Source organism: Haplochromis burtoni, unplaced genomic scaffold, assembly GCF_018398535.1.
Source record: "Haplochromis burtoni strain Fernald_Lab_line unplaced genomic scaffold, NCSU_Asbu1 Contig_68, whole genome shotgun sequence".
NCBI lineage: Eukaryota > Metazoa > Chordata > Actinopteri > Cichliformes > Cichlidae > Haplochromis > Haplochromis burtoni.
Window position 1 is genome coordinate 171365 of NW_024582429.1, and position 13115 is coordinate 184479.

The following is a 13115-nucleotide window of genomic DNA, read 5'->3' on the forward strand; positions in this document are numbered from 1 at the left end:
ACACCTGGTAGAACAGCCACACTGATCATTTTATTACAAATGAAGGAATTTAGACAGTTTTAAACTCTCGATGACGGCTAATGATGTCAGATTTAAGAGGCAGATGAAAAAGATAATATGAATGTCGCCATCATGACATCATCCATTGGTGTTTGAAGCCCCGAGGATTTTTGCCATCATCATCTTTGTGTTGAAACTTGATGTGAGCATAATCTAAATGATCCTCATTTTTGAAACTTAGAATGACCAACATTTATAAAATTGACTCCTTTTTCTCAGTATGCCTCGAAATTTAATGTCTGTGGGGTTTAACGTTTGGCAGCAGCCTCAAGTGGCTATTAGAGGAACTCCAGCTTTGGGTCAGTCCCATTACAGGCTGTGCATTCATGCTGCTAATACCAAACTTTAATGCTAGAAGGTGAGCCTGTGCCCACTGCAGACTCACATTTGTTTTTTCTGTTTTTCTCTGAAGGAAGGGGGCTGAACACCTCTGAACTCTGGCATCAGCAAAGAGTGTCCATCCAAACAACTGCTGCTCATCCATCTTTCTGACCGAACTCTCGCAAACCAGCCTATCTGCTGCCAGCAGTCATGCCAGAATCATGTTAACTGAAGGAAGGTTTTATGCTGTGAAGCCCTGCCAAATGACTGGCTGACTACTGGTCCTGATAAAGTGCTTTGTGAGGGAATATTCTGTTGACAGCAAATGTGGCTCTAAAAACTGGATAGTTTGTCTTTTCAATCAAGAGTTTATTGTGGAGGAAAACAAAGAGGAACTATGAAGAGTCCCAGTAAGTGAATCACAGAGCAAAAGGTTATAAAAAGACAATGATCCTGACTCACGAGGTCTAAGATATATCTGATTTATTGCACAGAAAAATCCACCTCCGCACACTCGATGACTTGTTTTTGTCTATTTGCAGATTTTGCCATTTGTTCCACATTAAAGTTGACCTATGGGCCTCAATTGCATCTGGACTCCTGGAATAAAGTTGCTTCTCATGAGTCACAGCTTAAATTAATTCACATGAATCTTATGCTGGACCTTCGTGCTGCCCCTCAGTTCATCCTCTCCCTTCAATAAGACCTTTTAGACATGGACTGTGTTTTACCATCATCATCTTGGTGTTTGGTGACTAAGAATCTTTTGGCACTGAGTCTTTATTGACTCTAATGAGGACCTTAATTTAGGAAATGTGTTAAATAAGACGTAAACTGGTAAGAACGTGTTTATTGAGGTCATGGAGCGAAGGAGCTGGAGGTCTGATGACATACTGTATACTTCTGTAGTGTATGACTATGTCGACATCGTTTTTAAGCCTTTTCACTGTATTTTTCCTACAAGTCAGGGAGCTGCACTGAGGTGCTTGGTTTCTGGTTATGACAGAAGCATCTCTTTCGTAATGACAGTAGAGTGGAAAAGTGGAAAAAGTGACACATATTGTTAAAATTACATTTATTTGACCTCAGCTATCTTCTGCTGATGAATCATTGCATGCAAAAGTTCTCAGAAAGTACTTATTTGCACTTAAAAAAGGGGAAAATGTTATCATTTATTATTCAGCAGTTTTACAGCCTAGAGCTTCTTGGTTAAATCAGACTGCAGGTGGCCCAGGAACTATAATACGTTTGACACCCCACAACAGTATGTCCGATCCAGGAGGAGAAGCGTAGTGTTTAAAGCAGTCTAAAGCATGAAGGTCATTAGCAGTTTCTTTATTAGTGTTAGTGTGGAGTTTTATTGATAACATCTTTTTATAATTATTTCCCAGGGTCACCCAATTTCTCCTTGTCTGTCTTTGTTTCCTTGTTTCTTTGCTTTAGTTCCCTTGTTTCTTCTCAGTTATTTTGGTAACTTCCCCCTTTCTCAGTTTACTCAGTTTGCAGATTCTTGTAGATCTGTCCTTCCTCTTCTCAAGTCTTAATCTCACTCCTCTAATAAAAAAGAATCCTCAGAGAAACAGTTGACGTCCTGAAACAAAATTACTGAAACATTAACTTTTTAGACCTTCCCGTCAGCGGTTGAATGAAAAATTCGACTTATTTACTGTATATCCTCCAAAAGTATTACTTTTCATAATGAAATAGATAAATTAAATTTACTGTGTAGCATATCTTCTGCCTCGTAATATCTTTATCACTGTTTTTTATTTATCCGAAGTGTCCACAGAGCTCCACTGTTGTCCAACAGCTTGAAAACTGTGTAAAATTGTCCTTTATTACCACAGCCATACACTCCATACACCGTATGGTTGAAGGAAATAAAAGAAGCAACATATCAGCTGCTTAAAGTGCCTGTCTCTTTCTGCTTCCTCCTTTTTCTGCTGAATCAGAATTTCTTTTTTGAAGAACTGAACATTTATAAACTTTTTAGGACTTATGTCAGTCTTTCTTTAAAAATAGAAAACTTGTTGCTGTCGAGGCTGAAGGAGTCCAAAAGTACTGACACACTGAAATATAGCAACAATCTCTGGTGTTTAGAAACGTGACATCCCACTAGATGGGGCCTCATATTTAAAAATGAAAGAAGTCTGCTCTTTTCAAGTGTTGCCTTCATGCAGATGAAAACGTAGCTGATGCTTCATCTCGCTGCTGTGATGTGGCGGCAGAGGAAAGTACATTTTCTCTCCCTCTCCTGTAAAAATGTTTTCACTTTTAGGTTCCTGTGACGCAAATATTTTGCACCTTATTAGGCATGAAATTAAAATAAATTAACCTTTTTTAAAGGTTTTTGGGGCATTACCAGAAAGGCTCATAGTCAAACAACGTCGGGTTATGGGTTCAGTACAGGTTACCATGGAGATCTAACAAGGTTAGACAGCGTGTTTCACATACGTGGATACCCATTATGCTCACTTTGCAGTACCTCCCTGTGTGTTTTCTCTCCCTGAACAACTTTCCTGACAAAGACCTCTTTGATGTAACATCACACCATTTCACTTCACATTGTGCTGAAAATTTCTGATTGTCATTAACAGTTTGTTTTTTTTAAATATCAGTCTTACATTTTGCATCTTTAACTGCTACAATTTCCAGATACGGTGGGCAGTGGTTAGCACTGCTGCCTAAGAAGGTTCCTGTTTTGAGTCCTGGCTTTGGCCCTTTTTCATGTTCTTCTCATGTCTGCGTGCGTTCTCTCCACTTAACGGATGGGTAATCCTCTTACTTACTTCATATTTTTCTTGAACATAAAGGGTTTGGAAAAACTGAGCAAATCCTTGCACTTATGGAGTGGTGCATTGATAACAACTTGGAACAGAATGTCAACTAAACCAAAGAGATCATCGTTGAAATCCGAAGCCAGCATAGCTGCACACTACATGTTGTCAACAACACCACAGTGGAGGCTGTCGTACAGATAACACATATCCTGTCCTTGTCACAGCAGCATCTGCTCTTTTTGTGCTGATAGAGAAGAAATGACCTACCCTGTGCATATCTGTGATGTCGGGACGGTTAACTGGAAGTCCCTGCAGCGCGTGGTGACGACAGTGATGATCATTGGGTCTTCTCTTTCCACAGGATCTGCAGCGAATCACTAAACATGCCCCCAAACCACCAGCGCTACAAATGACTGGACTGCTCCATGTAGTCAAAACGAAGCTTTACAACAGAGAAATCTAACGTGCAATGGTTATTCTTATACTTTTATGTATATGTGCATTCATCTTCTTCTGCTTATCCAATTAAGGGTGGAGGCTGGAGCCTGTCTTAGCACGAGAGGCAGCGTACACCCTCACCAGTCTGTCACAGGGCTAACACAAAGAAACAGGCAACCATTTACACTCATATTCAAACTTACAGCCAACTGAGACTCTCCAATTAGCCCACATGTAACCTCAGTAAGTGCATGTCTGCATGACTCAAACCCAAAACCATCTTACTGTGAGGCTACAGTACGTTATATGTTATGTGTGTGTGTGTGTATATATAACCACTTTGCATATACATATAACAGTATAATACACAGAACCTTTGTTGCACTATTATGAACCAGGCAACATATTTTCATTCACATTTACACTGTCTGGCGTTGCTAGTGGCGTGTTGTGCTATTGGTGCACTTCATAACTCATGCGAAGGCTTTAAAGCTTTTCCAGGACACTCGCGCACATCCAAATGAAAACAGAAAAAAACCCTCATGATTAGGACACATTAGTAACGTCCATGTTGCAGCTGGCTTTCATATTTTTATTTCTAACACAGTGTGCTTCTGTGAAGGCCATTTCATTTTTCATTTTTTCTTTCTTTTTTGTGAACTTTAGTTGTAAAAGTGTTGCAGTGCAGAATACATATTTACAATATCCTCTGTATGAAGTGTGGGTGTTTTAAGCGAAAGCTTCAGCCTACATTGTTCCTGTCAGCAATTTGAGTTCCTCAGATTTAAGTCATTTATGCGTTTTTATCAGCATTCCTCAGTCATTTTTGAATAAACAAATATTTTAATAGCTTAAGCATTAGCTGCTGATCCAATATTCATAAACTGGAGTGCTTCTGTGAAAGCAGTGCATTTGAATGTCTTCTCCACCACCTCAGAAAAATCGCCGTTGTTTTAAATTAAAAATGCCTGATTTCATCCTGTTGATGTTATGACATTATCTTTAGTGGTCACAGCTGCAGTGTTTGTGTAATAACGTGTAATAGCGATAAGGTCATGAATGAGCTGTCTGTTGCTCAATGGGCATTTTACCATGTTTCACATCATCAGACGAGTTGTAAGCGGTGCTGTTGGCTGAGCTCTGGAGCGCCTCCAGTGTCGCTGCTGTGTCTCCGAATGGCAGCGCCGGCCCTCTTTTCACTCTGACTGAGTTTGTTTCCTGTGCAGCCGTCAGTCGCTCTGCACCATCAACAACATGGCCATACGCAGAAAAGATAGCTTCCTCTGGGGAAAAGGTATGCCTATTAATCTTTTACTTTCAATCGTTGTCATAAGCTGCCGCTTCTTTAAAACTAAAAGTGGTTTTGATGATGTTTGTGTTGACTATTTGTGTGGTTTAGTTTAGAACTCAAACTGCTTACAACTGCTGCTTTGAATATCATGCTATTTTCATATTACTTTCGATGCACAATAATGTCTTTGCCTAGGAAGGAAACTGAACTTTTTTACAATGTTATAAAAAAAATTACTTGGACTTAAATTCTGCTTTAGTGGCTGCACTGCACTCAAAGTAACCCTTCTTGTTCAAAAGAGGAAGAAAAGCAGCTATTTTAAGCATGTTGATTGACCACTTCTTTAACCTGTGAAGGGTGAAGGTGTGATATATGAATGTGTGTGAAAATGAGCGGGGGGGGGTTGGGTTGTCAAGACAGTCCACAGAGTTGCATGGCTAATTAATGCATTATCAAGTGTATTTATCCCCATCCTGAAGTGTAACTGATGCTTTCTGTCACCCAACAGCTCCAATCAAACTCCCACCAGAAGCGAGGAGGCAGGGTGAGGCGCATGAGTTTGAGCTGCTGGATGACATTCAGGTACTGCGGTGAATATTTTCCTCTAAGGTCTTTCATTAAAATGCCTCGTTATTCTGCTGTATGCACCCACTCCTAGCAGCCTCGGCAGAGTTTTTCACAGCGCACAAAAGGCCATTCATACATAACATTTAATTGAGATATGAAGGATTTGAAGGCTGCTTTATAATAGCCGACAAACTGACCATGAATCATTGAGTCTGCGAGTATCTGTGATGTAACACCAAACCTTGGTCTTTCTCTAACGTCACTGCCTTCTTTCTTGCAGAAACTCAGATTGGAGATCAATCACGTCATGCCTAAAATCCACAGCCCTGAACTGAAGGAGCAGAAGTGAGTATGAGGACAAGCATTCTTATAGCAGCTATTCTCTGAGTCAGCATGGCTTCTTCCTCTTGTTTAAGCGACACTTTGATTCAGCTTAGTCTCCTACACCACACATAATGCTCAGTCGCACAGCCACCTTTACTCAGATTTGCATTTGACCAAGTCAGAAGCAGGGGCATTTCAGTGTGATGATGCACTGCACAAGCCTGATAAACAAATCGGATTAACTGTTTTAGGTTGTTAGTGTTAGGTTTACCACCAATTAGACCAGGATGCCACTTTTCAGACCAACCATTCCCATATTTAGAATCCCAAAGCCCACTATGTAATCTGTAAATATTCTGTGGCCCAAACATTTAGTTGCATCTCTAAGTGATACTTTTGTCACATCAGGGAAACCCTTTGCTTTTAAATAAGAATATAACCACAATACAACTAGCTGGCAACCAGCTGACAACCATTAGTTTTTCAATCTCACACAAGGATTTTCCATTGGAAAACTGCTCTCAGCTCCTTTTCTCCCAGGGAATATTTTCCTGATGAGCTCATTAGTTGATAATTTCAGGTCATCTTGTATTTATTTGTGATTGATGAGTTATTCGCCAAAAAAAAGCACAGTTTCATCATCAGATTCAGCTCTTGTTTTAGCTAGCTGGTAGTTCAAGAAACCCAAAAGCTCAAATTGCGACTTCATAAAGAGATTTCGCAAACTGTTGGCTGGTGTAGCTACGTCCATCGTTTACACGATATAAAATGGTTTCATTTTTATTTTTGCTTTTTGTTGGAAATATTTAATTAGAATTTTTTTACAGTGATTAAAACAACCTTTACCGACTCATATGCAGTACCTAAACCACCCTACAGGGGGCTGTGGTCCACACATTGGGACTCACTAATAATACTGGACCAAAATGAACGTGTATATGCCTTTAACATCACAAACGGAGAGGTATTTTATAACCTATATGCTGGTGGTGGCCTTGAGCAGTCAGGAGGGGCAGGGGCCCTCTGTTTAATTTGCTTGTCAAGCCTTTTCACTTGACACTTGCAATCACTTTCTCCATAAATTGTTCCACAAAGAGCAATTTTTACTGCTTTCCTTTTAAAACAAATCCACACAGTTTAATTCAGGTACTTCGCATCTGTGCTACCCTTTATTTTAACCTTTTACCCATTATTTTGCTAAATGTTTCAAAAGTTTTTAGTCATCTTTGGAGGCTGGTAATTAGAGACAATGTGTTTTGGAGGAGACACTGTGATCCGGCACGAACTGAAGCACCAGCTGTAATGAAACAAAGTTAATGAGCACGCTTACAGTCACAGAAATTTGGAGAGAAAAATGTCTTTTGACACTATGGGGAGTCCTTATTTGGAGTTTCTGCTTTTTGCTGTTGCACTTATGAGGCGATAATAGTCTAGTGTGACACTACATTTACACATAGCTGCATTACTGGCATCGCAACCTCAGTTTCTGAGTACTGCTGCACGCACGCCACAAAAACACCGACCACTTATCACAAAGCGCTCGTTATCGGAAAGTAGTTTGGAGTGTGATAAATGAATTCACAGAAAAAATGATTTATTTTAACTTGAACATTGATCAGTAACAAAGTTAACTTTTCATTGTCTTTTATACCAATATATGTATTATTTATGTTTAGTAAATCAAAAACTGCTGAAGTAAAGGAAACCAAACATCTGCTCCTCATATTCAACACGAAAAAAAAAAGGCAAACACAGCCCTCAGTTCAAAATAAACAACAAAATGAGCTACAAAACTTTATGATTTATAACATTACAACATTTTTTGTCTTCTGTTGCAGTAAAAATGTTGCGAGGAACAGGAAATTCCTACGTGGGAAAAAGAAATTTAACATGGACTCCAAAAAAGTGAGTTGATATCATATTTGTGTGTACACATTTTCATACATTAAGGAAAGATTTTTAATTTAATCTACAAAGTAAGACAATCCTTTGTAAGACTTTTTTAAAAACTCCATATCTTCCAGTGACAGTGACAGGAGCAAACAAAGAAGCTAGGTGTTGCTATAGATGGATTTCTGTAGTCGCCTGTAGTTTATATGGGAGATACCAGTCTGAAGCACGCACTAACTACTCACTGAGCAGAAATAAAACTTGAAAAAGTGTGACATGAGTGCGACATGAGCTGAAAATAAACATCTGTGAACATTTAATTAGCAATCCACTAGTCAGACCAAACCAGTTGCAAGGAGGTTTTCACCAACTAACCCTTAACATCACATGGTCAGTGGTCACATGACTGCAAAAAACATCAGAGCAAGAAAGTCTGTTTAGGTGGAGGTCCAGACAGATGGATGGGTCAACCAAACATCAGTATATGCTATATTTCTGTTTTAAGTCATCCTCAGTGTTTCTTTTACAAACTAAATTGTAGTAAAAGGGTGTCAGTGCTGTTTCTGTTAAAGTAGCCTCAGATATTGATGTCACTTTTATCATGATGTCATGTAAGAATTATAATGAAGGTCCTGCAACTGTAACCAAGTAGTTATTTTAACCTTTGACTCCAATAACTTTACATTAAAACGCCTAATTTATGTCTTAAAATAAAGACAAGTACCAAGGGTATATGAAGGGGAAGCTATCCAAACGGACAAACAATAATTTTTCTTGAAAAGGTCAGTATTTTAACACGAGAGTCTGTGGGGACTGATTTGAAGCCACCTTCAAGTGGCCATTAGAGGAACTAAAGGCACATCTTGGGCTTCATGTACAGGTTTGTCTTTGTGCCTAAGCCTTGACTAGGTTTGTTAACATAATAGTTTCTATTTTTCAGCATTTTTAAACTTTAATTTTTAGCAGCATATCAGTGCCTCATCCAGTAACCCAACCATTGTGGGTGGCACAAGCATTATCCAGTAGGATAAGGGGAGGAGCCAACACCTGTAGGGTCACTGTTCATGAGCTGTATACCTGTAGATTATACATAAATGGTGCTATTTCTTAGTGCATACTTTTATATTTACTTCTGACATGCACAGTGTTGTTTATTTCAAGAGATTAAAGGAAACTTTGTTAGTCACAGTAAAAGTTTTAATTCTACTTTCACTCACTTCAACATCTCTGTATCAGAAGGTCAACAGCAACACGGTAACAGATATCTCCACACGCAGCGGATGTCGAGTTGAGAGATGTGTATGTGATGCTCAGAAGTGCAACCAGTGCACAGGCACAGACGCACAACATGAGCAAAAGCGAGAAAAACCACATCCTGTTCCCTGAAGTGGGGCAGAGACGCCACTTCACCACTGCGACCTCCATCTTTTTCTTTTTCTTTTTTTTTGCTTCCTTCCTTTCTGGGTCTTCAGCTCAGAGCTGAGTGTCTGCAGGCCTGAGTGCAGAGCGGGCTCAGGCCTGCAGACAAGTGGGTGGATAACACGCTTATAGTCTTCTTGGGGTTAAGGGTGCTAAGTGGAATTGATTTGGTTAGCAGGAGTATGCACTCAGAATTAAGAGTCATATTTTGAAGAACTGTCTCTAAGTACCTTTTTGAGATGCAGCAATAACAACATGCGGTATTCATTCAACCCTTCACATCTTGTGTGCTGGTGCTTGGTGGTGACCGTGACTTAAAAGGAGAAGAGGAAAACTTTTTTAAAGTGTGATACGACTAGGTTAGAATTAGCAGCACTGACAAGAAGAACTAAAAGCCGTGGCCAAAACTTAACACGAAGCTTCCTGTCGCTTAATTTGCCTTCTCGATGAAAACACACCACAGACATTTAATTCACTGATTAAAAATTTGTCCTCCTAGTTTTCAAATTCATTTCTTACATGTCTGACTTTCCATTTCCCCCCTTGCTTCAGGGTGTCCAGTACCTGGTTGAAAATGGCCTTCTCGAATGGCGGGCAGAGTCTGTGGCAGAGTTTCTTTACAAAGAGGAGGGGCTCAATAAGACCGCCATAGGAAACTTCTTGGGAGAAAGGTGGAGTATTAGTATAAGTTTCCCTGCTCCTTCTTTAAAGTTGTGAGATTTAACTAAAAAAAACATTAACGTGTGTGCTGAACTTACTAAGCAATTTAATGAGAAACTGCAGCAGGTTACTTTAGACCAATTTATGTAGGTACGTTAAAAAGCCACCAAGATTCACTTTTCACCAGTTTTCCACCCACATACATGATTGGTTTCAGTTTGCACACTAAACATAAAACCATATATCCACCTCTCACAATGGAGTGTTTTTTTGTTTGGGTTTTTTTGTGGGCTGTAGTGTTAGGGGGTTGGAGGGTATCATTGGGGGGGGGAGCTGTTTTGAAAGCACCATTTGATGGTTTCAATGTTCCATTAAATATTTTCCAGTGATGTGTGAAAACATTTGTTTGCCCAAAATTTGACATTTTTGTATTGTAGTGCACTCTGTAGACAGACAACCTTTTTCCAAAGGTTGGAACCATTTGTCAAAAACTCCTCTTTAAGATTTTACATAACACGAGATGGTCCTTTGCATATCTTAAAATGAAATAAATACAACCTCAGATGAACAACAGCATGAGACACATTGCACAGTGTCATTGTTTATTTAACAAATACTGAACCAAAATGCAGAAGCAACGTCTGAAAAACTGAAAAAGTGCACAGCATGATTCAGTATTTTGTAAAACCAATTGTTTATCAGATCGCTTTCTGTATGTCACATCAGCGTGAGAGAAACGCAGCCCACTCTTCTTTACACAGTTGTTTCAATTCATTGAAATTCGCAGCATTCGTTTACGCAAAGCTCCTTTAAAGTCTCACCACAGCATTTCAGCCAGGTTGAGCTGTGGGCTTTTGCTGGGCCATTGCGACACCTTGATTCTTTTGTTTTTCAGCCATTCTGTCCTGATTTGCTGCTGTGTTTGGTATCATTGTCCTGTTGACCCAGTTTGGGACGAAGCTTAGACGAGGGACTAATAATAGAATAATTTGGTTTACAGAGGATACATTTAAAGACTGCAAGGTCCCCAAATCATCACCCCTCCTCTACTGTGCCGACAGTTGTTATTAGGTGTTTGTGCTAATATGCTAATAATGTGCATTATTCGGTCATGTCTTGTGGTTTATTCCAATCCAACTTTGCAAATCTAAATGACGCTGCCACGTCCTTTTTACAGAGAAGATGCTTTTTCCAGGCACCCCTTCCAAACAAGCCATACTTGTCATGAACTTTAACCTTTAACCTACCTTTTTGTATTTCTTTGATCATTGTACCTGACCTTACAAGATGTTCCCTGATAGGAGGATTGTAGCATTGTAGGAACACAAACCTGAATGCTCCAGACTAGCATACTGCTTTTATAGTTTATTATCAGCTTATCGAGTGTAATTCATTAGAAATGCCTGGAAAAGGTGTACTTAGTTTGAAAATGTTCTTATTCACATGACTTCGTGACTTTCATGTATGTTGTGAAACCAGTGTGCTCTGACGGTAAATGTGTATTCTATATTTGAGCCTCATTTTGAGGGTTGTGGTTTTCATTATTCAATTATCTTTCATTGTTTTGGTTGTCACACAGGGAGGAAATGCACCTGAAGATACTGAAAGCGTTTGTTGGTCTGCATGAGTTCTCAGACCTGAATCTGGTGCAAGCACTGAGGTTTGTGAAAGGAAGCTTGGAGTGTTGCAGCAGTTTTACCTTTAGTCTTGCTTTCGTCCTTATTATGAAACCCTCCTCCTTCTTACCAGCCCGTGTGTGTTGTTTTTCTTTTTCTTCCACCTTTGCAGGCAGTTTCTGTGGAGCTTTCGTCTCCCAGGAGAAGCTCAAAAGATTGACAGGATGATGGAGGCGTTTGCAGCTCGCTACTGTGGCTGTAACCCCGGGGTCTTCCAATCCACAGGTACAAGCACAAAGAGGCTGATTCATTTTCCCACACACTCCAATTAAAACACACATTTTTGCTTCTGTAATTACAAAATTCTATACAAGACTCATCACCTGCTAAGAAAAATCTGCTTTTCTTTTTGAAAAATAAACCCAAAGCCAGAGAAACATCTCAGGCCTCCCTGATTAGAGTTAACAGATTATCCAATAAAACTTTTTTTGGCCTAAGCAGCTGTCAGCTGCGTACACTCAAGAAGGTGATGAAGAAAGCTAAACTGTGGTTTTCTGTTACAGACACCTGCTACATCCTCTCTTTCGCCATCATCATGCTCAACACAAGTCTCCACAACCCCAACGTGAAAGACAAACCCACTCTGCAGCGATTTGTTTCCATGAACAGAGGCATCAACAACGGCGAGGACCTGCCCACTGAGCTGCTCACGGTCAGCTGGCTTCATTATTTCATGGCTTTGTCAGGCCCTGCTTGTACAGTCAGGTGATAGAAAAACCAAGGCGCTGACTGGTGACAGCATTATAGTTTACTCTAATATCCTTTAAATGTATTGCAGAAGTACTGCAATGCTCCTTGGTCAGGGTGGTTAACTGACTGCAGGGCATTTCTTTCATCTCCTTACGTAGCTTACCCTTACTTCTTTAGTGACACCAATAATCTCTGATGGGTTTCCCCAGTAGTACATCATTCTTGCGCAGTGAAATGCAGTTATACCTTAAATCACCCTTCGTGTTACAGTGTTACCTCAGGGTAAAGTTATGTTATTTTCAGCACTGACTGGAAGCAAGTTTGAACAGAAAATGTAATAGTTGCCTAAAAGTGGCTAGGCAGTAGATAATTTGAAAGTAAAGTAATGACGCAAATTAATGGTTGATATATTGGTTAAAGAGACATACTAACTGTTTGTTAAAAGAAAAGATAGCACTTGAAATAGCTAGCTAAAATTAATAATATACTTCAGAAATCATTTAAAATTAACAGCAGCAATTTGTTTGCTAATTTTGTGTATACTAAGAAGAAACCACACTCAATTAACATACTTTAAATTATGACCAGTTGAATTGCTAAAAGTATAAATAAACTACATTTATGACAGAATAGCAGATAAAAACTTGGAACAGTTATTAGCAGTGTTATTTAGTTAATAACATGATTAAGTATCACCATCAGTTTAACTAATGTGCTAATTTAATATTAGTTTTGGAAAAACAGCTAAAGTTAAGCTAACACTGGATTTGTTCAAGCATACTGTAATATTTAAGCAGTTAAAATGCTTGGCTAATAACATGACTAAATAAAATTAGCGACAAAAATATGGCTAGTAGTTAAATGTTAGCTAACAGTTGAAGTCATTAGCTAACAGAGCAAAGCTGCTAGCTAAACGTTGCAGATTACTGGTTGAAATTAGTCACTTCAAGGTCAAGGTTCTTTATTTGTCACATGCATAGTTATACAAGTATAACACAC

General features: G+C 39.3%; 1 protein-coding gene across 1 annotated transcript in view; it reads left to right on the forward strand.

Annotated features, from left to right (window-relative positions):
• Positions 1-4762: 4762 nt before the first annotated feature.
• The window catches only part of LOC102296880 (cytohesin-3), a 24630-nt gene continuing 16277 nt past the window's right edge, over positions 4763-13115 (forward strand). The window contains exons 1-8 of the mRNA XM_005924209.3: positions 4763-4893; positions 5399-5472; positions 5738-5802; positions 7620-7686; positions 9643-9761; positions 11330-11410; positions 11539-11651; positions 11930-12078. Coding sequence (XP_005924271.1) covers positions 4854-4893; positions 5399-5472; positions 5738-5802; positions 7620-7686; positions 9643-9761; positions 11330-11410; positions 11539-11651; positions 11930-12078 — 708 coding nt within the window. The 5' untranslated portion in view covers positions 4763-4853. The remainder of the gene's footprint in view (positions 4894-5398; positions 5473-5737; positions 5803-7619; positions 7687-9642; positions 9762-11329; positions 11411-11538; positions 11652-11929; positions 12079-13115) is intronic.